General features: G+C 41.7%; 1 protein-coding gene across 1 annotated transcript in view; it reads right to left on the reverse strand.

The window, feature by feature from the left end:
• Nucleotides 1–9,065: 9,065 nt before the first annotated feature.
• LOC116044905 (contactin-associated protein-like 4) overlaps nt 9,066–25,462 on the reverse strand; it is a 143,719-nt gene continuing 127,322 nt past the window's right edge. Inside the window, exons 21-24 of the mRNA XM_036004830.1 lie at nt 21,535–21,622; nt 16,444–16,662; nt 10,357–10,428; nt 9,066–9,584 (exon numbers count right to left, since the gene is read on the reverse strand). Of these exons, the coding sequence (XP_035860723.1) occupies nt 9,388–9,584; nt 10,357–10,428; nt 16,444–16,662; nt 21,535–21,622 (576 nt within the window). The 3' untranslated portion in view covers nt 9,066–9,387. The remainder of the gene's footprint in view (nt 9,585–10,356; nt 10,429–16,443; nt 16,663–21,534; nt 21,623–25,462) is intronic.

Consider the following 25,462-nt stretch of genomic DNA (forward strand, 5'->3'; position numbering starts at 1 on the left):
TAGACACACTGATTGTGCAGCCTCTACTGGATGATGTATGGAATATCCCTTTTAATTCGATTCTAGCTATAACATGTATGTTTTCTCTTTCATCAGGGCACTGATCTCTATGTTGCGCTCCAAACGACGAATCATCCTCAAGACGGGAAAAGAGTGGGAAATCATGCTCAACTGGAATGATGACATGTTTGCTGGTCATTTGAGGATCTCAAAACACCAGTTTTAGTACCTCTTGACAAAGTTGGAGAACGGCCTACACAGCGAGCACACACAAGGAAGGACTCCGGTGCCTGATAACAATAAGTTGCTAATGTTGTATGTATGTAACTCTGTGGTCATAATCATTATGGCTGCTTGTTTTTTACACAACATGTGTATTGCTGCTTCAGACGTATGTGCAGAACACCCACGTGGCTGCCCAAGGCAGGAAGATGACAATGAGTAGACTCATTTTCAGGGTTGAAAGCTTCTAAATACATTTACTCTATTGTAATTGATGTATCATTTTTATATTCTGTGTGTACTAATAAAAATGGTTTCCCTAAATTGAATGCTTCCCCTTTTTGTAGCCCACAACTATAAAGTTGTAAAGAAATTGAATACAAATATATATATATATATATATATATATAGCACAGAAGACTTCTGTGCTAGTCATGGATTGTCTATAACGAACACCATGTTCGAACATAGGGATGCTCATAAGTGTACTTGGTACCAGAGCACCCTAGGCCAAAGGTCAATGATCGATTTTATAATCGTTTCATCTGATCTGAGGCCGTATGTTTTGGACACTCGGGTGAAGAGAGGGGCAGAGCTGTCAACTGATCACCATCTGGTGGTGAGTTGGGTCAGAGGGTGGGGGAAGACTCTGGACAGACCTGGTAAACCCAAACGGGTAGTGCGGGTGAACTGGGAACGTCTGGAGGAGGCCCCTGTCCGACAGACTTTCAACTCACACCTCCGGCGGAGCTTTTCGTGCACCCCTGTGGAGGCTGGGGGCATTGAACCCGAGTGGACAATGTTCAAAGTTTCCATTGCTGAAGCTGCGGCGGGGAGCTGTGGTCTTAGGGTCTTAGGTGCCTCAAGGGGCGGCAACCCACGAACACCGTGGTGGACACCGGTGGTCAGGGAAGCCGTCCGACTGAAGAAGGAGTCTTTCTGGGATATGTTATCCCAGGGGACTCCGGAGGCAGTTGCAAGGTACCGAAGGGCCCGAAGGGCTGCAGCCTCTGCCGTGAAAGAGGCAAAGCAGCGGGTGTGGGAGAAGTTCGGAGAAGACATGGAGAAGGACTTTCAGTCGGCACCAAGGTGCTTCTGGAAAACCGTTCGCCACCTCAGGAGGGGGAAGCGGGGAACCATCCAAGCTGTGTACAGTAAGGATGGGACGCTGCTGACCTCAACTGAGGAGGTAATAGGGCGGTGGAAGGAGCACTTTGAGGAACTCCTAAATCCGACTAATACGCCCTCTATGGTAGAGGCAGAGCTGGAGGATGATGGGGGATTGTCGTCAATTTCCCTGGTGGAAGTTGCTGAGGTAGTTAAACAACTCCACAGTGGCAAAGCCCCAGGGATTGATGAGATCCGTCCAGAAATGCTTAAAGCTCTGGGTGTGGAGGGGTTGTCTTGGTTGACACGCCTCTTCAACATTGCGTGGAAGTCGGGGACGGTGCCTAAGGAGTGGCAGACCGGGGTGGTGGTTCCCCTTTTCAAAAAGGGGGACCAGAGGGTGTGTGCCAATTACAGGGGTATCACACTTCTCAGCCTCCCCGGTAAAGTCTACTCCAAGGTGCTGGAAAGGAGGGTTCGGTCGATAGTCGAACCTCAGGTTGAAGAGGAACAATGCGGATTCCGTCCTGGTCGTGGAACAATGGACCAGATCTTTACTCTCGCAAGGATCCTGGAGGGAGCCTGGGAGTATGCCCAACCGGTCTACATGTGCTTTGTGGATCTGGAGAAGGCGTATGACCGGGTCCCCCGGGAGACACTGTGGGAGGTGCTGCGGGAGTACGGGGTGAGGGGGTCCCTTCTCAGGGCCATCCAATCTCTGTACGACCAAAGCGAGAGCTGTGTCCGGGTTCTCGGCAGTAAGTCGGACTCGTTTCAGGTGAGAGTTGGCCTCCGCCAGGGCTGCGCTTTGTCACCAATCCTGTTTGTAGTATTTATGGACAGGATATCGAGGCGTAGTCGGGGTGGAGAGGGGTTGCAGTTTGGTGAGCTGGGGATCTCATCGCTGCTTTTTGCAGATGATGTGGTCCTGATGGCATCGTCGGCCTGTGACCTTCAGCACTCACTGGATCGGTTCGCAGCCGAGTGTGAAGCGGCTGGGATGAGGATCAGCACCTCTAAATCTGAGGCCATGGTTCTCAGCAGGAAACCGATGGAGTGCCTTCTCCAGGTAGGGAATGAGTCTTTACCCCAAGTGAAGGAGTTCAAGTACCTTGGAGTCTTGTTCGCGAGTGAGGGAACAATGGAGCGGGAGATTGGTCGGAGAATCGGCGCAGCGGGTGCGGTATTACACTCAATTTATCGCACCGTTGTGACGAAAAGAGAGCTGAGCCAGAAGGCAAAGCTCTCAATCTACCGGTCAGTTTTTGTTCCTACCCTCACCTATGGTCATGAAGGCTGGGTCATGACCGAAAGAACGAGATCCAGGGTACAAGCGGCCGAAATGGGTTTCCTCAGGAGGGTGGCTGGCGTCTCCCTTAGAGATAGGGTGAGAAGCTCAGTCATCCGTGAGGAGCTCGGAGTAGAGCCGCTGCTCCTTCGCGTCGAAAGGAGCCAGTTGAGGTGGTTCGGGCATCTGGTAAGGATGCCCCCTGGGCGCCTCCCTAGGGAGGTTTTCCAGGCACGTCCAGCTGGGAGGAGGCCTCGGGGAAGACCCAGGACTAGGTGGAGGGATTATATCTCCAACCTGGCCTGGGAACGCCTCGGGATCCCCCAGTCGGAGCTGGTTAATGTGGCTCGGGAAAGGGAAGTTTGGGGTCCCCTGCTGGAGCTGCTACCCCCGCGACCCGTTACCGGATAAGCGGAAGAAGATGGATGGATGGATATATATATATATACACAACTTAACTTAACAAACTATAAAGAAATAGAGGGAGGATGACATCCTCTAATTTTGTCCAAATGACACTCAAAATGTCTCCAGCATTCGCGTCATTTAAAAGTAAAAGTACTTGCATAATGATTTATTCTCTTAATGTCTATATTCTAATAATAAAAAAAAACAGTATGGGCTGTAGCATTTTAATTAAGTTAGTTTTAGGTTAATGCAATTGTGCTTACCATCTGTGGCCAGTTTACATTCTGACTTACGATTCTGCTTATCTCTCAGGGTGATCTGCATGAAGCTCGACTTTGCATTATTTCCCACGGGACAGTGAATGCTGCACACATTTATTTAGCGAGAACACACGGGCTTGGACAACAAGTACGTGGCTTCACAGCTGAGGAGGACCGGGAGTGTTTTTAAGATAAATATACGGGTTGTATATTAACCTTATGTGAGCGGTGTGACCAAGCAGAGTATCGGGAGCAGCAGCAGTAACGGGAGCAGCGGTAGTACCGGTAGTATCAATGCTATTGAAGGGCGGGTCTTGGCGTGGCGGTGCAGGAGCCGCTGCTGAAGGCTTTCCTGCGGACTGCAAACGTGTGACGGTCAGGAAGACGTTTTGGGGGGAAAAACTGATCAGAAAATGTAACGAAAATGTAACGGAACGTTGTAGAAATGTAGTGGAGTAGAAAGTATAGATAATTGCTGCAAAATGTAACGAAGTAAAAGTCAAAAGTATGCACTATTGATTGTACTTAAGTAAAGTACAGATACATGAAAAATGTACTTAAGTACAGTAACAAAGTATTTGTACTTCGTTACATTCCACCACTGTCATCTACTACTCAGTCAACTGACTCACCTTCTCTAATAGGACAGGATCTATAATAGAAACTTTACAAAAAACATTTTCTGCTACCTCCTTTGGTCAAACTGCATGTAGCCTTCTCTGTAGTAGATATACTGCAACTCTTGAGTCAACAGAACCAGGCTAACTCAGTGAGACAAATATAGCTAGCCCTCAGTCATTTCATTTCACAGGTAATGATAACAGTGATTTTTTTTGTGATTGTTCATGCTAAACAGGTTGAACTCAACATGAAGTTATACTAGAGGAGGCAATTTGAACCATACTCTATACAGCTTCTCAGCTTCTATCTTTCACCTGAATAAAGACACAGATTCACATAATGAAGACTAATAAAAGACAACTTACAGGTGCACTTTGTTCTGCCTGTGCTTTGAAACTGGATGGGACGGCCGTATCCTTCAGACGTAGTACCATCATTGTGGGCGCATATTGCATTATGCATTTACATGCATTATTGCATTTTTTCAACGTAGTCCTCTGGTGCAAAATGCTCTTCGCAAACACGATACTGGTTAATTTTGTCAAGAGGTGTTGAAGTAGAGACATCCAGAGCAGCTAGCCATTGATTTCTCTGTTCCACATTCGATGGAATTCTGTGAAACATGACATTCGTATATGTCCTTTGCTTGTTCTCACAACCTTTTGCTATGCAGGTAATTACCATGTTTGATGTAACTGTAGCTGTAATTTCTCAAACTCAACACAATCCAAAAGCGAAGATACTTGGTGCAGGTATCGCCGGTATGTTGACAGAAGTTGGGGGTTTTCAGGTGTTGCGTGATATCTCTGTGCCCAAGTAGCAGTGCCTTGGCAGTGCTTCGCCCCGATATAGTCCCAAATCAATATCTGCCTAGAAAATCGCCTAGTCTTAATCTGCATTGCTATTTGTACTCGTGAATACGCAGGCCACAATAAGTAATATGTTTTTTGGGGGGGGTTTTTGGCTCACTTTTACTCACGACATGCTATCCGGAAACAAAGGATTCCATTCACTATGCTAAGCTAAACTAGCGGCGGCTCTGCCGGGCTAATGCCATGTGCCCACAAAATTGACCGGCAGCAACAATAAAAAGTAAATTATACATGCAGAAACAAAATTGTTTGGTAATTTCAATTTTTTAAGATTTTTTTTCAAATAATTATTTTATTGAGCAACAAAACTTGAATGTGTTACCATATCAGTCAAATTTCTGCAGCAAACACGCTCTACCGTAGATGGGGAACATTTAGGTTGTATATTTCGGGGTTAAAATCCAGCAAATGAAATTAAAATCAGACTCTGTCTCTGAAAAACATTTTATTTTGATCAAACAGGTTATCAAACAACCAGCATCATGTTTCAAATCTTCTTGATATATATATCTTTTTTTTTATGGCATGTCACTCAAACTCACTGACATCACGTTATTCACCAATACTAAGTACCATTATATTATTATAGTTACACTGAGAACCATTTAGCTGAATTGCAAACCTTGCCAGAAAAGAAACCAAACCACCATCAGCAAAACCTGACTGCTAAAATGTAATGTCAAACATGATTTTAGGAGTACAGGTGCACATATGCAGGTCCAAATATATGCAGCTGTTTTGATACATGTATACTGATGGTTTGACAAAAAACTGGACTGAGGCTGAAAAATCACAACTAAAGCTCTGTTTGCTGAATGTTCCTCCTACTTTTTCTATTTAGTGTCATGGTAAGATCTGGCAAATTTTTGTACTCAATTTAACTTTGTACTCAACTTTATAACAAAATTGACATGTTTTTTTCTCCACTTTTGCATCAAGCAACCACTTATCAGTAGAGCTCCTGTCATGGTTGTGTATGTTTCAGTTTCCTGTTTTATTTTGTAGTCTGTTTTTCTCCCATGTCATGTCTTGTTTTACTTCCTGCCTTTGTGTTTTCCCGCCTTTGTGATTGTCTGCCCCACCCTGATGTGTTCCACCTGTTCCTGAGCCCTCGTGTCACCTGTCCCTTGTTTCACCCTCATTACCTTGTGTATTTACCTTGTGGTCTTTGTCTGTTGTCAGGTTATTGTACTGTATTGTGGCGTCTACCCCTTTGTCTTGGTGTTCCTGCTTTTGTAATTCCTGTTATTTTGGCTTCGTCGTCGTTTTGCCTGCTGTCTTCAGGACTCCTTCTGTTATATCAATTTTGGTTTTATTAAATCATCAAGCTCACCACTGCCCTGCTGTCTCTGCATTTGGGTCCGCCAATTCTCAAAAGCCTGTTACATCTCCTTTGTAGGCAAACCCACTGCTGCACTGCTATCTGTGTCGACATGGTGACTACTTCAGTTTTACTCCTCATTGAATTACAAGTAAGCGGCGGCTGCAGCAGAAATACACAGCACTGGCAAGGACTTGTGAACACCGGTGACAGAAAAACAACCGAAAAACAATACCTGCCATCAGCTGTTCACTTGTCCCACTTTGAAGTTTTTGGCAACTTTTGTCATTAAATTCCCGTCTGTGTAATGGAGTCTGGCAGAGAGACGGTTGTGTGTGTTTGATAAACAGCTGCTGTTGATCCTCTTTCTGCTTCTCATCCAGCACTCTTTACATACGAGGGGATTTGCTTCATTTTCATGTGTTAATGCCATTGCTGTTTTTTATTAAATCCACGTCTGCTTGACAATAGTCTCGCATTGCCAGACCTTCCTCCACAGCACTGCGGATGAGGGTCTGGCTAGTGCCCACAGCATTCCAGGATGGGAGAAAGAACGTGCTCTGGTTTATTGGCATTTCTTTAAACCAATCACAATCGTCTTGGGCGCTGCAAAATAGTCTCTGGAAGGACCTTGTTTTGGTGGAACATGTGTAAGTTCAAAAGTTGTTTTAGTCGTGCAACAGAAAACTCTGATTGGACAGATAGTCTAGCTACCTGTCTGGATTTACCCTGCAGAGATCTGAGGAGCAGTTAACCATAGTCCTCAGAAAACCACCGGATTACAACGCCAACACAAAGAAAGAGAGGAAGGTAACGGACATCCGGCCAATAATGAGGGACATCCGGCGGATCTTCCGCCTGCACCGGAGAAATCACCTAAATTAATCGTTGTCGATATAGACTAGCTTGACAATGTCTCTCAGATAATCTCTCTGTCTCATTCTGATCGTCTCTCTACTTTCCATCGAGTCAATCCACCTGTCAGACCGAAGCCGATTAGCATTTCAAAAACACGTCAACTGCCTCTGTGTGAAGTACACGAGGTGACAGACAGCCATAGTGTTACAGAGTATATGCTGCTGTCAGTGTTAAAAGCTTTACTCTTCAGAGACATTTACAGAGCTGGGAGAGGAAGCTACCAGCAGGCGGCAAACAGCAGGGAGTATAAAACTTATAAGTAGGGGTAGAAAGAAAAAGAAAAAGTGAACTGGTTGTATGCTTTTGTCTAGAAATGATCAGAAGAGATGGTCACGTTTGTTGGATGGGATTGTTTCCTGCCAATGCCACCTTGTTTAGAAAGAGTGGTAGAGTTTCTGCTGGAGAAACAGCTTGACTTCTTTGTTTAAAAAAGCATCTCACAGACTACATTACATAATGATATGCTTTAGATAAACCTGTTTTAGAAAAACGTTTTGGGTGGATGTGTGTGGGGTAAAGTTAAGTGGTGAACTGATGTCACTGCTTTCTTAATGACGTTCTCTCATTTCTCTGAGCCTCTCCTCGCTAGCTTCAGATTAAATCTTACTTTACTGCGGTGTAAATCCAAAACTGCTTATGTGCTTATATTGTAGGCTATTCCTTAAGATTTGTGATATTTTATGGATGGCATTCTTTTTCTTCAGAAATAGCCTTTCAATGTATTTACATTCTGTAATTACTTTCCATATAGTAGTTTTTATTGTTAGTGGTAGAGTAGGCTAGACTGGGTAAACCCAGCCCGATCTGCCGGTGATTTGATTTCGCCCTGCAGCTCAATCTAGAAACCTGTTTATTTTTCTATCCTGCTTCCGTTACAAATCTGCAGGGACCAATCACAAACTGGCTAATCCACCTGACGCGCTATTGGTGGGTTTAACACGATGACGATAGAGAAGCGACCAAGCTGCTTCTTGTTTACATTCAACATGGCGGCCACCGAAGCGCAGCAACCCGTTGATGCCGCTGTTGCTGCTATGTCACCCAGATCGTTGGTCTGATTGGTTGAAGGACTATCCAATTGCGTCCAGAGTCATTTGAACTATGCCCGTTGATCATGCCTCTTGTGCAGTAGAAAATACAGAGCAGACTCCCCAGACTGATGTTCAATCTTAAAAGATTGAGCTTGGTCTGGTGATGGCTTAGACTAAGAGTTGGCCATGTTCACCCTATATTTAAATTTCCTCCCTACGCTTCCCTACAGCCTTCTTTCTTTTCCCTACAACAACTTTGTTTGGCTGCACTGTAAACGGATACTTCAGATGCACTGTTGTTGACAAAGTGCCTGCCCGAGGTCATATTTCCTGCCACGGATAGGGGGCGCTAATTTATGAAACGCTTCTATTGGTTGTATTTGAGGGTAGGAATAAACAATCTAAATGTTCATACAGTTTGGAGGACTTGTTGGCAGATTTGAGTGAATCATTCTCCATAGTTTTGTCACTACAATTGCCTCCTTTCACATTATCCCAATGTTTTCACTTTGTCATTTGATACATTATTAGAAACACACTGATTATATCCACTTTGAGGATTTAACTTTAAAGCTCAGTAGGTCCATGACTAAGCTCATAAATTTGGAATCATTTTTGTAATATGGTGAGAAAAGAATTCTTCCTCACTGAAGTTCATTTATTTAAATATTTACTAGTTATTTACCCACCAAAGGTCTTACACTGTGAGAGCTTAAACCTTCAAAGAGAGGGATTTAAAATTGTAAGGGGGAGGGATGGTGAAATATCAATTGCTGGCGGTTGAAGGCATCGCAAAATATTCCTGCATAATTAGTAGGTGACCTTGTAAAAAGTGGGCGAATCATCATCACAATCATAATCATAACCAAAGGCATGATGACTTAACTTCCAGGGGATAGAAAACATCCTGCCAATTTCAAGTCCTCTCAAGAACCCATCTCTCTCTAAGGAAAACCACGAGAGGGCATAACTTCACATTTTTCCTACCCACACACCATGAACACACTTATACCTCCATGATTTTCAACACTTCAATATAACAAAGTAACGTTAGCCAGAGATTGTTACAAAGACATTAATTCAACATTTACATTTTTGAATACTTACACTTGAAACAAGGATATCAAACACCTCATAAGTCCAACACTGTTGCCCGTTTGTATTAGTATATTCACAATGTACAGAAAAGCAACGGAAAGACAACACTGTGTGAATTGTTCTTTTTTTTGCCTCGACATGCTGTAGAGCCACTTCTGCCAGCAAAGTCTCTGAGTGCAGTGTATAGTCTGGAGGCGTGGCAGGACTCCCCTGCCTGTTCATCAGCTCATCAGGCCTCCAGTTAAATGAAATACTCTTTTGGGTTTTCAGTAGAGACGCTCTGGGAGTCAGTCTGGTTGTTGAAAGGAAAATCTGGACCGTCTTCCTGTTTGACTTCCTTCACTTCCTGGTTTCGATACGTCTCTTTCTTCCGGTAGAGGAATCTGGCAGTTATCGCCAGGCCGGTCACAATCACAAAGATCACAACTGCTATGACACCTGCAAGGTAGAGGACATTTCAACATGTAGAAGGCTGAGATATCAGATAATTGTCTTTTCAATTTTCAGTACACATTCTCTCTACACTTCAACTACTGCAAATTCAGAACAATATATCTGCCTATTTTTCTCCCATTGTAGTGACATTTCATTTACTAATGGTTCAATTATCTTGCTAATCTAACTTTCAAGTACGTGAACACCATTTTAAATCTTTTGAATCTGACTCTTCTGCTCTGCTGAGCACATTTGGGAATATGAGAGCAGGTTTCATTTAATTGGAATTTCAAAATATGTCTAAAATCAATTTAATACTACATTACATTATAAAGAGTCATTCCTACATAGGCTTAATTGGGTGAACTGCCCTTTGTGCACCGAGACAGACAGGTCGTTTAATGGACAGTTTGAAATGATTTTTCTCTGGGTCTCACCTGTTCTATCTACACGATTATGGATGTAACCTTTTCAGTCTTCTCTTTGAATCAATCTGTGCTGGCAGAGCTACAAAGTTTCAAATTAGTTTTCAATGGAGTCGTACCTAGCACATCACTTTACTCTTTCTTGGAGCTCAACATCTGTCCACAACTTTGTTGGCTCCAGCAAAGGTGATGTGTAACCTTTAAACTTAATCTTTGTCCCTTTGTTGAAAAATGCACCAAACAAATAAATCTAATGATTGTCAAAGGTGTACCAAAAATCAAGGATTCTGCTGTTGTACCAATAAAACAGGTTCCAGTTACAGTGAAAAAGGGTGAAAAAGGTTCAGTACCTCCAATCAGAGCCGAGTCAGTCCTGATAGCATTGACTAAAGGTTGACCTGAACCCACTGAACCCGACTGATCTACAGCAGAGAAAGAAGACAGAGGGGGAAAAGATATTAGAAACCGAAAATGAAAAACCAAAGGGCGCCAAAAAACCCGAAGAAATGTCAAAGAGCAAGAAAGAAATGAAGGGACAAGAAAATAAGTGCAATTAGAGGAAAAATATGAGGGAATAATAGGAAATGAAAGGATGAATGGCAAAAAAATAAACAAATCAGAAAGAGAGAAAGGGACAGAAGAAAAATCCAGAGACAAGATGAGAACATCATCAGTCAGAGTAGACGGGGAATACTAAATCAGCTCTCCAAATGACTAATAAAGCATCAGGAACTGGATGAGAACGAACCCAGAGGAAAGAATCTCACATTAGTCTCGAAAAAAACAAGCAGGATACTGTGTTGGATTAATGAGCCCATTTATGAGCTGTAAAAGCAGCTTTCATGCAGGAAAGACAACAGGACATGCATGTTACTCTATAGTACATATATAGAAAGAGAGAGAGAGAGAAGAAACCCCAAAACATATGCACAGAAAAAGGGTATATGCTGCTATGACTAACTTCTAATGTGATGCTATAGAGAGCCGAAGTCACGCCCTTCTACTTCAGGTCCATGGGACCTATCGTTCCAAAAATATGAACGAGAGTCAATGGAGAGCTAATAATTCCTTTTTATCCCGTTTGAATTGAGCCATGGATTACAAACATGATGTTCGTCAATTTAGAAGATAATTTTTCAACCGAAGAAAGTCTCAGTTTATTGTTAAATTGTTGAAGTATAGGACTGTGAAAATACGTAATTAGAAAGACTACACACTTCAGTGTCGTCATGGATGACGTCTCGCTGAAGCTACGATGTCTGTGTGTATCGTACCGGGGATGTAACGTTACTCTATGCTTATGTTTTTAACTGAAACCTGGTTAGACCATAACAACAGTGATGCTGTTCTCATTGAGTCAGCTCCCCCTAACTTCAGTTTTATGAGTGAGAATAGAGCAAATAAGAAAGGAGGTGGAGTCGCCATTTTGTTTAACGACTCGTTCCAATGTACTCAAATAGCTTATGGAAACTTTGCTTCTTTTGAATATGTGGCTCTTCAGCTAAGGTCCCCCTCTCGACCTTTATTTCTAATTATCTACAGGCCACCTAAATACTGTGCATCCTTCTTTGACGACTTTAGTGGACTGCTGTCTTTAATCTGTATTAACTTTGACTGTGTAGTTATTGCTGGTGATTTCAACATTCATGTTGACAACCCCCAGGATAGAGGGACAAAAGAAATGTGTTGTATTTTTGAGAACTATGGACTGACTCAGCATGTGACGGAGCCCACACACAACAAGGGGCACACTCTGGACTTGATTATCTCGAAGGGTTTGAACATTTCCAAGGTTGTGGTGACTGATGCTGCTCTATCTGATCATTCCTGTGTTTTCTTTAATGGCACTATCTCTGTGCAAAAAAGTGTCCAAACAAAGTTAATACGAAAACGGTATATCACTGACAACACCAGTGAAACATTCATTCAGCTTTTCTCGTCCACACCCACCCTCTCAGGGGTCTCAGTCACTGAGCTTGTAGACAATTTCAATTGTAAAATTACAAATGTTATTGATACCATTGCTCCAATTAAGATACAAACTGTCTCTGATAAGAAAAGATCTCCATGGAGAAATGCCATACTGGTAAGAACAGAAAAAAGAGAGTGTCGAAAAGCAGAACGCAGGTGGCGAAAAACTAATCTCCAGGTCCACTACAACACTTTTAAAGAGAGACTTCGCATTTATAATTTGGAACTGAGGAATGCAAGGCGGTCCTTCTTCTCGGACATTATTGCCAAAAACAATAATAATTCACGTGCTTTGTTTGCTACTGTCGATAGGTTAACAAACCCTCCAGTACCAGTAGCATCTGAACTTTTATCCACAAAGGCCTGCAATGATTTTGCCACCTTCTTCAATGACAAAATTCAGAAAATTAGACAAACAGTCAGTGCTTCCATATCGAGTACAGGGTATGTGTTGTCACAGTGTCCAAGCAAAACAGATTCCAACATGACCCAATTTCGTATGATTAACTATAAAAACCTGGAGGACATTATACAACATCTGAAAACCTCCTCATGTTGCCTTGATATTCTACCAACGGGCCTTTTCAAAAATGTTGCAAATTGTTTGGCTCCAGATCTTCTACAGATTGTAAACACGTCTCTTCTCTCAGGTATCTTCCCACAGGCCCTGAAAACTGCAGTCATTAAGCCACTCTTAAAGAAGAACAATCTAGACACGTCACTAATGACCAACTATAGGCCGATATCAAACCTTCCATTTTTAAGTAAAATCATTGAAAAAACGGTTTCTCAACAATTGACCCTTTTCTTGTCACTAAACAACAGTTTTGATACCTTCCAGTCGGGTTTTCGACCACACCACAGCACTGAGACAGCTCTTGTTAAAGTCTTTAATGACATCCACTTAAACACAGATAGTGGCAAAATTTCAGTCTTGGTACTACTTGATCTCAGTGCTGCATTTGATACGGTCGACCATGACATATTACTAGACCGATTGGAAAATTGGGTTGGCATTTCGGGCTCAGTACTAAAGTGGTTTGAGTCTTATTTAAAGAATAGGGACTACTTTGTGTCGATAGGGAATTATACATCTGAGCATACAAATATGACGTGCGGAGTTCCCCAAGGCTCCGTTCTGGGGCCTCTCCTGTTTAACATCTACATGCTTCCACTGGCTCAAATTATGGAAAACAACAAAATAAGCTACCACAGTTATGCGGATGACACACAACTGTATATAACCTTATCGCCAGGGGACTATAGTCCAATACAACAACTGACTAAGTGCCTTGAGAAAATTAACGACTGGATGTGCCAGAACTTTCTTAAATTAAATGAAGAAAAAACTGAGGTGGTTGTTTTTGGAGCAAAAGAGGAACGATTGAAAGTCAGCACTCAGCTTCAAACGATAATGTTAAAAACAACAGACAAAGCCAGAAATCTTGGTGTAGTCATGGACTCAGACCTGAATTTTAACAGCCACATTAAGACAATTACTAAGTCAGCCTATTACCACCTTAAAAATATATCAAGGGTTAAAGGACTTATGTCTCAGCAGGACTTGGAAAAACTTATCCATGCTTTTATCTTCAGTAGACTAGACTACTGTAACGGAGTCTTTACAGGTCTCCCTAAAAAATCAATCAGACAGCTGCAGCTGATTCAGAACGCTGCTGCTCGAGTCCTCACTAAGACCAAGAAAGTGGATCACATCTCTCCAGTACTGAAGTCTCTACACTGGCTTCCAGTGCCTCAAAGAATTGATTTCAAAATACTTTTGTTGGTTTATAAATCACTAAACGGTTTAGGGCCTAAATACATTTCTGATCTGCTAGTACAGTATGACCCACCCAGACCTCTCAGGTCGTCTGGGACAGGTCTGCTTGTTGTCCCTAGAGTCAGAACTAAACAGGGGGAAGCAGCGTTTAGTTTCTATGCTCCACATATCTGGAACAAACTCCCAGAAAACTGCAGGTCTGCCGCAACTCTCAGTTCTTTTAAAACAAGGCTGAAGACTTATCTATTTGATGTTGCCTTTCTTTCTATATAAGCTTATAAAGAGAAATTCCTATTTTATCTGCTTTTATATATTTAACTGTTTTAATTGCTCTTTAATGTTTCATTTCTTATACTGCACTGTAACTTTTATTCTTGTATTTTAACTGTTTTAAATTTTTTATTCTGTTTTCATGTAAAGCACTTTGAATTGCCCTGTTGCTGAAATGTGCTATACAAATAAAGCTGCCTTGCCTTGCCTTGCCTTGCCTAATGAACAGAGGATCTTGTTTGTTCTTTTGCTTATCTGCTGAAACAACACGTTCTCACATCCATCTCGTAAAATATGGACGCTTAGTCAGGTGCCTTTGTTCTTATTGACGCTAAAAGTCTCCTTTAGCGCTTTAAGTAAACGTGCTTGGTCGGGACTATTGCCGTCCCTTTTGACTCAGTTATGTTAAGGAAAAGGTTGTGGTTGGGCTTACGGTTCCGTGACACGCGGGAACTACGGGACGTTTGGGTTTAGGAAAGGGTCGTGGGTGGGCGTACGGTTCTGTGACATGCGGGAAGAACGGGACAGTTGGGTTTAGGAAAGGTTCGTGGGTGGGCGTACGGTTCCGTGACGCGGGAAGAACGGGTCGGAAAGGAAAAAACGACTATAGCAAGCGTGACAAGCGGGACGCGAACCCCGCTCTCCTGGGTGAAAGTCCTGTGTTTGACCCATCCATCCCCCCAACCAACCTCCTTACATACTACTCTCTAAATCCTATCTAACTGCTGCTCTCCCCAGTGCGTTACACAAACACGCTGAAAGACGTATTTTTCGTTGCATCAGACGCTGACAGCCACTGTCCAAACGTCCTTATTTTACAAGTTCGGAATGAGAACGGGTTGGCTGAAAACACTTCACTGGATAAAACAAATCAGGTAAGATAACGCTACAAGGGTTGTGGAACAGCGCTAAGTTAGCTAGCTAGCTAGCGAGCAAGTTGCGCATCAAGCTACAACACACAATTTACGTCACGTAAATTGTGTGAGACGAGAGACGGTTTCACACAAAACTAAGTTGTCATATGACAAACTTACGGCTAACTGAGACTTTCTTCGGTTGAAAAATTATCTTTTAAATTGACGAACATCATATTTATAATCCATGGCTCAATTCAAACGGGATCAAATACTTTATAATAAATAATTATTATCTCTCCACTGACTCTCGTTCATATTTTTTCCGAATTAAGGTCCCATGAGGTCCGTCGGAAGGGGCGTGACTTCGGCTCTCTATTAGTTAAAATGTCATCAACGTCCTTATTGTATTAGAAAGTGTTGTAGCAGAGCCATTAACCACAGTGGATATTGGTCTTAAGAAATACAGTATATACCTTCTTGTTTTTCTCTTTTTTACTTATTGTGGTATCCAATGACACCTATAAAAGCTGTATTGTTAGCTGCAAACCAATTGCGTGGTAAGATGCACAGATGAACAAAGTGTTAGCAGAGGCAAATGCCATAGCAGTTCTGAATGAGTCGAGCAGTGTAGCTTGTCATGCTACAGTACATAATAAGGGCGTCAGGCCTGACAAATGAGCCCAAAATACTTTTAATGAATCCCAATTTGGCAGACAACACTGCACCATTGCTGTCACTGTCGGATGCACTGACTGTCACTTCCTCTTTAGTACTTAAAGGAAACAGCAGATAATATTCTACATTTTTGGTTGTCAACAAATCCCATGAAAAGACCAAAATTGGACAATTTTTTTAGTCCGACTCTTGTGCCTGTCTGTGGCACTCAGTTCATTCATTCATACTGAAAACATAAATCTTTAAAAACTGCTATCTTAACTTAACTTCCTATAACAGCTGCCCACTGTAGTTTAAAAAAATATATATTACTCAAAATAATAATGCAATTATTGCGGGCTATTTTCAGCAGCGTATTAAACATTTAGTGCATATTTTTGGCAGCAGGACGGTGTACGTGGATTGAGTCAAAATAAACTACAGTGTATGTGTATGTTCATGGTAATGAAGGCACATTTCACCCAGTGCAACACTGTGTTTTTAACTGTTTTTAGACAAAGTTATGGAGCTGTATGGCACAGAGGAATAAGATATATCAGACTTTGGCTACATAAGCAATATTTAGTAGGATCTATTCACTATTGATTTTGGTCTTTTCATGACATGACAAAAATGTAAGAAAATTAGAAAATATCACCAGACTTTTAGCCTTTAGCTGTGTTTTATATTTATATTATTTTATGTATTTTTTTACATCAAGTTTCTGAGCTTCTACATACAGTACAGGGAATGTGATTTACCTTTATACATTTCATTTACCTTGTTTTGTGACTTCTAGGATAGACTAGATATGCAGGACCACAGCTATTAGAAGTTTATATGCTACAAACCTAAATTAGTATCCTAACCGTAACATAGTTAGTATAAAACTTCCCCTCTCCTACCTGACAGGTTGTGTGTGTTCTCTGCTGCGTAGGGATTGGCTGACGCCGAGGAGCCGCAGTTGGACTGGACTAAAGGTCCGGTGATGATGACAGGGCTGGTGTCCGGGTGGAGCAGAGCAGCTTTCAGAGGGCTGATGGAGTTAAAGTGGACCACTGAGAGACAACCGGTGAAACCGAGAGACGCCAACCTGGCCATGTCTGGCTCCAAATCATCAGCCCCTGTGGATAGAAATAGACGAACGAGAGCTGAATATCTATCATTGTTGTAAACTGCATAAAAGAGCTACTGTTACAGAATCTACATTATAAAAATACGGTGCTTAACTTTTTTCTGCTCTTCACTTTAATGAAGTTTATCTCACCATGCTACAGACATTAAACCATCGGTGATGTATAACTGTATACTTTTAATCATATTTATTTTCTCTGTCAAAAACAGTTTGGACCAAGACATACTCACTGCATTTCCACGGTAATAAGTACCTGACAAATGCTTTCCCACACACTGTACTGACATGCATTAGAAATACAGGCTCTTTTCCATTCAGATTGAGGGCACGAAGAGGCACCATTACGTCATTTTTGTCAGCTACAAGTTAACCCTCGTACTGTCTTCCCGTCGACCATGCACTTGTTCTCCGGTTTGGTTTGCCTGTTTATAAAGCATAAAGTAACCTATAAATGATCACCCAATTCTGTGTTACATCTTTTTGGCCAACTGCATACGTTATTACCACTAGTTTTACACTTCTTCATGGAATTGATGGTGAATAAATCTTATTTACATGAAATTACGCCTAATTATTGAGTAAAATAAGCAGCAATTAGGAATTATCTTGACTAATAGTTAAGGTCAGAGAAACATATGTTTATGGATGATCCCAGATTTTCTCCCGGGTAGACTATAAAAGTAGTGATCATCAATTAGCGTATAGAACCATCCATGTTATTTTTAGGAAATTTGGTTGTAAAGAAAGCCATATTTCTGACATAGAAACCTTGAAAACGGGTCAAATTTGACCCGAGGACAACAGGAGGGTTAAATACATAAGGGCCATTGATTAGAGCAAAAATACATGGTTGCTTTTAGAATAAAGCATATTTCTTCCTGGATACAGTTTTGATTTCCTTTTGGTAGGCCTGACTGTGTTGTGTGTCACATAAGCAGAGGAGAATCCCAAACATGTAATATTACATAGCTAGTATATTGGTGCCATTATTATATGCATATATGCATTGGATGTTAGCAGGTTTTTGGATATGCACAAATATCGCAACTCTGACGTTTTCAAGAAGGTGCTTGAAACAATGAAAGAGGGACGCTGTGTTTGCATGCTCCAAGTCCACCACCACTAGAAAACTTGAAAGAATCCTATTTTGCATGGCTGCATGTAATCGGGAATATTAGTGGAATATTCACTTCCATTAACCATGTAAACAGCTTAGTCAGAATATTGTCTTTTTCGGAACAAGGATCAAAAACTGGAATATTATGTGCATGTAAACGCAAGTCAGTGACTTGAACTGATAAGGCACCTGTAAACATGTCATTCTTTCAATATGCTGAGTACATTACTTTTGTTTGTTCATGCCGCTGAGTGCAGCAGCAGCAGCACACAAAATGCCATCAAGTCAGGATCCATAATGCTCATCACCATCCGATCAGAAAAACCAGGCATACTGACACTCACACCCTCAGTTCAGCAGACAATGATTCAGCTTCCAGTCTGCAGCTATCACTCCTTGAGACTGATGTGCGCTCTCCGCTCTATCTGTTCATTTGATTGACTCAAATCTTTCCATCGTTCACCTCCGCTCCTCCACAGCAGTATAAACAGCAGCTGTGAAAGGCGACATTTCCCGTCGTGAGCGGCTGCATCAGTGTCTGCTCACATGACGGAGAAGTGACTGTGTTTTTTACCAGGACACATCTGCATGTTGATGCCCCCCCCCGCCCTCTCTGTGTTCCTTCTGGGTCCATTAGCTAGGCTGATGGATGACAGGGTTGGCAGGAAACGACAGAAAACCCACTTTTCCTACTTGACAGAGGGGAGGACCGGTCACATACTGACATGACGGGGTTAAAACACACTGAGCTGAGTTACAAGATATGGTGTGTGCGTGCATCACATAAAATGACATTTTTTATGATTTTATCATGGCATTTAGTTGCTTCAAACACCATGTTGAATTAAGTTTTGACAGAACCCCAAAACAGTACATTTTGAAATTAACCAATTGATGGCAATTTTGCATGCAGTATCTTTAATCATTCAATTTCATGCAAACATACAAGTAATTACAATGTTCAAGCACTGATACAGTAAAAACAAAAAGCCTCTGAAACATCAATTACAGCCTGAGCCGGTCAAAGTGTCTTTTGAATGTTTTAAAAAGAAAAATAATGCTTGCTTGTGAGGGAGGTTCAAACTTAGAACAACGTAGTGACAATCTGCTGGAATGTTTCTGTCTGAAAATACATCATTTGTAGTACAACATAACACCAAAAACATAAAGAAAAACTGCATGTTTTCTTAAGCTACACTCTGTTACACGTTTCTAGTGAATAAGGCTCTACTAAATGCCAGAAATTAAAGAAGACACCTCATCATGACACATAATTTTCCTATTTGGTGTTACTTGATAGTTTGATAAAAGTCATAAGATAGATAAATAGATAGACTCATGTTTTACCACTACATAGTGAGTGTGTTTGCTTTTAAATTGACAGTGCAGTTGTTGTTGTCTGTCTCATAAGAGAGCTGTGTCTGCAGCCTCTCAGCACCTAATGTTATTAACAGCCTATATCTCAGTCCGTCGCTGATGGAGCCATGACGGAGACATTTACTGTCTCACCCTGACTCTGTCACAGGTCCCTGTCCAGGACTACACAGCTAAATTGATAAAGCAGGGCACTAAAACAACCTGGGTTGGCAACACTTTGCAATAAAGCATCCATTAAATGGACTTGTGTTCACTTCTGTAAGGGGAGTGAGAAGGAGGCGGTATGTAAAGACAGACAGAGATTTGAGCAAACAGTCAGACTTAAATCTAATGTCTTAAATAACAAACATTATGCATCTCTTACAACCTGAACGTACCAACGTTGTTAATATCAAAATTGTCCAAATATAATAGATACCTCTGCAGAAGTTTAAAGAGTAACTAATCAGCAGGCTGGTGAACAGTGTGTCCTTGCCTTCTCTGGTTAAACATGTCAAGCTTGTTTTCACTTCTGACCACAGTCAGCATCACTGATGGGTGTGGTCATGTGTGCTTAGCTGCAACTGTAACCACAGCCAACAGTGAAGTCACAGAGTCGATTTTAAATCAAAATCGACCGGAATTAATTCACAATCTTGAATATCGAATTAAAAAATGGAATCGTCGATACTGCCACGCCCCCATGTCACGTCCGGTCGGCTTGTCAAGCGGAAAAAACACACGTGTTGAAGTGCTGCGAGTCAACCTCCTCTAACTTAGCTACAGCCAGTCAAAAGATAGCATGGCAACTGCAGATGCTGGAGACCCATCGACAGAACTTGAGCCCCCTCCTCTTTCACTGAAGTGTGTGAAAGTGTGGAAGTATTTTGGATTTCCAGTGAGTTATGTTGACAACGTTCGTGTTGTCGACAAAAAAGCCACAGTTTGCAAGCTCTGCTATGTGTGTGTACCATATTCTGTGTGTTTATTGCACATTAGCCTAGCACCTAGCAGATATTCCTTCTGCTTATAGCTTTATCCCAACAAAACCGCACGGTTGATTTTCAGCTTGCATGCACGTTTTGTAGCCTAAACAGAGCAGCTTATATTGGTTATATTAGAGAGAGCAACAAGTTAGCGGACTACCGTCCGCCGAGTCGCCCTCTTTGCTATCAGTCTGCTCAGCTGCTGTGCTGGCTCGATGGTGTTTTAAGCCCCCAACTAAGCCCTCAAGGCAGCGCTGCGACCATGGTCTTCAACCATAACCATTGCCTAATCCTAGTGCCTTCCAGGCATCGCTGCCTGGAAGATGACATTGGGGGCTTCAAACACCAAACTCTGTGTGCTGAGCGTCTGCCCTCAGGATTGTTGGTAAACTTTTTTTTTCTTTTTACTTTATCGACAAATTGTCAAGTTTCCAATTGACTGAAGATATGTTATTGTTATATTATGTTGTTAATAAATGTTTTAAATTTGACAATGTAACGTGGTACATTGCGAACAAAGGTCAGATATTATATTACATACAAGTCTAGTCTAAAAATGGCATAGCAACCTGTGCTTAAAAAAAGCGGCGCTAAGCTCTGGACGCAACCGGTGCCTCTGCAAATTAGGCTGGATCTCACTTCCCTTAAATTGCATCCCTGTTTGCCCCACTCGCCTCCCTTCCTCGCGTCTTAGTCCATCCCACTGAAGACGAAGAAGCATTGGAGATGCGGAGGAAATCATGGGAGGAGAGAGGAAACAAGGAACTGTGTTTAAGAGGGTTAAGACATCCTTTCCTCTGAAGCATCACATGACTTCATCAGCTGTATGGGCAGAGTTAGTTCAGTGGGCTTCCAGGAAGGCTGCTCTTGTGTATCCTCGCTCATAGCTACTCAGAATTCTCGCATCGATGCTCGCTCCTCAATCCTCGGGGCAGGAATAAGAGCTTTGAGATGGCCTTCATGAAGGAGGGGCCAGAACAACTTCCGGTTCAACAGAGGAGTGAGGAGATATCAAATAAGGGAAGTGAGATTCAGCCGTAGTCTCGAGGAAGAACTTGTTTTGGTGGAACATTTGCACCCCGCAAAAGAAAACGCCACATACAATATTAAATGAAGTTAACTGTTGACACAATACAGTAATGTGAACTATTTAAATTAGCTGATACATGGTTAGACCTCATTGGCTCTTACCAGTGTAAGAGCCTTACTCCGTGTGTACTTTGTCCACAGCAATCCCACCAATCGGTCCCAAAACGTCTCAGTTAGAGAGGAAATGCCCTAAACATATTCTTTATAAATGTTTAAAATTATTTCCCGAAAGAACCAAGCAGGCCTGCCTTGTTGCACGATCCAGATTTTCTTCAAACGTCTCTCTCTAAACTTTTACTGCCTCCTCGCTTACCGTGCACTCTGCCCAACACCAGCGACTTGATGGCGTTGAATTCTCCGTCAGATGTCAGGTTGAAGTCTTCTCTGGCGTTTTGGTTGATCTGAAACAAACAACATACAGTATATCTCTTATTAACTGTGGGTTGAACTTTTTTATTGCAACACCAGACTAACTAAAAGAAAGTTACTTTTTGACTTTTGTGCCATTATTTTCTCAGTGTAGAAGTCAAAAACTGTGCATATCTGAATTTGGAAGTTCATTTGTTTATAGTTGCATTTTTAGAACAGCTTTCCCTTTCTTTCATCCATCACCAGCTCAGTGGGGGAAATGAGTGGCAGAGTCCACACTTTCAGGGGAAAACATTCAGTCATCCGCGGTGAAAATCTCCACTGGAGATTAATTTAATGAGGGCCGCTCTACAGAGTCTGGCCATGTGGTCTTAGAGAGAAAAGCTAAACAGAGCCAAACTTGTTTCAAACTCAACTTTAGCATTTAAAGGCCATTTGACACCAAAGATTATTTTTAATATTTTACTTATAGAACCATTTTCATTTGTAAGTAGGAGTTTTAAATACGGATTACTTCAATGAGGTATCACTTGAATCCCTGGTTAAAATAAGAGTTGGAGTCATACACTTAAACTTAATATTATTTTTTTTAACTAATTACAAATGTGATATTTAGTGCTTGGAAACACGTCTTAAGCATTTCTGTCCTTTAACCCCACTTAGTCTGTTGAACTGAATTAAGTGAGACAAAGACAAAAAATTAGTATTTCAATTTATTGGCAGTCCTATTTATTTTATGTCATCTTAATTCTGTAGTTTAACATTGACATGTGCAATGTGGTTTCTCATATAGATGTGCGAAAAATAAACTTAAATCGGGATGAGCTGGACTTGAGTAAATGCGGGATAGCTTCTAGTTGGTGCAGATGACTGCAGACAGTATTTATCTGTTCTCTTTTCACTCAAGTTAAAACCAGACTAAGTGCCAAACATGTTCTCCAAATCTAAACAGGACAAAGGGCCCTATTTTAACGATCTAAGCGCATGGTTCAAAAGGGTTGTACTTAGTGTCTTCATTAATTCATAGGTGTGTTTTGGGCGTAACATGCAATAAACCAATCAGAGATCATCTCCCATTCCCTTTAAAAGTCAGGCGCGTTTGGACCTTGGCGCATTGCTATTATGATGGCGGATTTGCACCTTAATATTTTTATTTGTAATCTTTTGCATGTTTGTGTGCTGCTGCACTTCCCTGTGTGTGTAACAAGCATAGTGTGGGCTGTACTTAGGCTGTACTTAGGCACAGTGATGACTTGAGCTAAAATGCTAACGTCAGCATGTTAACATGTTGATGTTAAGCAGCTATACTGTTTACCATGTTTACCATCTTAGTTTAGCATATTAGCATGCTGGCATTTGCTAAATAGCAAATATTACTAACAAAATGCAGTAAAACTACAGCTGAGGCTGATGGGAATGTCATTTTTGCAGGTATTTGGTCATAAATCAAATGGTTGGTTGCGAGTGGGTTGAGTGCACATTTGTTAGAACCAAATACAGTGTTTCCCTTTTTAAATCTACTATTTCAAAAATAAAACACATACACATATAACTGGTTGCAAGTAAAATTGTTGCAGATAGATAATATTGTGCTCATGAGTAAAAAAAAACAAACAAATGACACAAGATTAGCTCCAGGTCAAGTTTTCTTCGATTTAAATTGATCAGATTTATTTTAGTCTATTTCAGTTTCCACACAGTATGACCTGGAGTGTTGAACAGCTGTCTTAACAGAGTGGGACTAACTGGAGCATGCTTTGAGATCAACAGGAAACCCTGAAAAACCCAGAAAAAAAATGGGCACTGGCCTCTCTGATAACGGAGGACACAGTGTATTGTATTGGGAGCCCCGAGGGATTTAGGCTTCATAGAGTCATTTTTCAGCAGGACATCTGCTCAGGGGATAGGATCTGATACTGTTGTGAAGAGCAGTGTGCAGACTGTAGGCTGCTGGCCATCAGGCCACAGCACACTGAAGTTCCTGTGGAGGTTCACCTGATGTCCCTGGAGTATGTTGCTAACGATATAATGATTCAAGGGGATGGATACTGACAAGATGAGATGCAGCTCATATTTCACTGGAGCTGAGTGAATCAGGAGGGTGCACCCATGCAAGACCAGGTCACCTTGTATTTCATCTCATGTTGATAATTATACAGACATCCAGGCTGCTGGTTAGAGGAAGTTAACCTCATATATCATCTGGGGCTGTTGTTAACAAGATAAGAAGTTCAGTGGATCCAGATACGATAAAGACGCTTCATATTTCATCGGAAGCTCTTCTAATGTGTAGTTTGTCCGTGCTTCCCTGCCGTAGCTCTGTTGCCATCACTGGGGCTTTATTATCACTGATAGGAGCAACACAGCACTGTAGAGAGGGCACTCTGTTTCGTCCCTGCTTTTTACTGGTTCAAAGGATACAAAAACACAAACTATTGTGATCCAACATGTGTCTCTGGTAGATCATTAGTTACAGTATTCTAATATTTTAAAGCTATAGTGCGTAATTTCTGTCGTAATGACAACAAAACTGTCGGCGCGTGCACATGATACAAGCCTTCCGTGACCGCGCACCCCCACCCCCTTCTCCACGCAGTTGCTAGTAGCCAAGGAGGACACAGAGGATTAAAAAAACATGATGGACTCTTCAGAAGAAGTCATTATCTTCACTCGCCACAATCTTCTGAACATAGTCATACTGAGAAATCCAGAGAGAGTTGTGTGGAGCTGATATTCTTAATTAGCTTTGTAGCAACTCATTTGGTAATGGCTTGAATGTAACGGACGTTTATTAATATCAAAAAGTTACGCACTAAAGCTTTAATGTATATTATCTGGAGTGACAGCTGAGGATGTGTCATCTCAAAGTGGGAAAACAAATAATTTGTAATGCCATGTGCCTGTCACTGTTTTGGGAAATTGGTGAAATTTTGACAGAAATAGCACACTGTTTTTTATCTAATAAGAGCTACTGTCCCTGTTTCCCCAGGAGGAGAAGGCAGTAAATGGATGGAGACTATGTTCTGTACAGTAATGTACGTTTAATTGGCTGCAACAGCATTTTAGCACATGCCTTAAGGTACTGGTCATTATAAAGTATGTTAATGTGTTTGCATGGAGATATACCATTACCAGATTCTCTGTTGCTGAACAATCTGTAGGTAAACAGTTATGGCAAGTTAAAAGCATACACCCCACGCTCAGGTAGATACCAATTAACTTATTTTTCATTTTTTTTAAATAATGCAGCCAATATTGCTCCTTGTCTTTTTCTGGTGCTTAAAAAAATGTCACTCTCACATCTTTTATTTTGAAAGTAGAAGGAGGAGTCTAACAGAACAAACCTTCAAACTGAAATTAAGCTCTGCTCAGTTCGAGACTGCCAAAAGTGAGAAAAGCCTCATTAATCGCTAAAATGTAGATACGCTATTCTTTTTGCAGGTTCTAATCGTCTGCTATGCTAACGGTTTTGCGCACAACGGTTTTGTCTTGCAAAATACATTCATGCAATCATTCTACTCTCTGTACCAACAGGTACATGGTAATAAGTACATGCAGTGGTGTAGTCCAGGGTATACGCTGGTATACGGCGTATACCTACTTATTTTTCAGTCAGCATTGCGTATACCCACTTCTAAATCCCTCCTGATGCGCACCATTCAGTAATATCTGTGAGCCAGATTGCCCATTTTTTCCTCAAGGATAGTGAAGCCATGACCCACCCTCCTCTGCCTCTAATTGGCTGGTACTCGCTGCTTTCACTGATTAGATTGGTTAACTTTAGGCATGAGGACTGATGAGCCAATCAGAGGCAGAGTAGGGCGGGTCATGCCGAGGAAAATATCGCTAATACCTCAGGTGCCAGTGAAAAA

Source organism: Sander lucioperca, chromosome 9, assembly GCF_008315115.2.
Source record: "Sander lucioperca isolate FBNREF2018 chromosome 9, SLUC_FBN_1.2, whole genome shotgun sequence".
NCBI classification, from domain to species: domain Eukaryota; kingdom Metazoa; phylum Chordata; class Actinopteri; order Perciformes; family Percidae; genus Sander; species Sander lucioperca.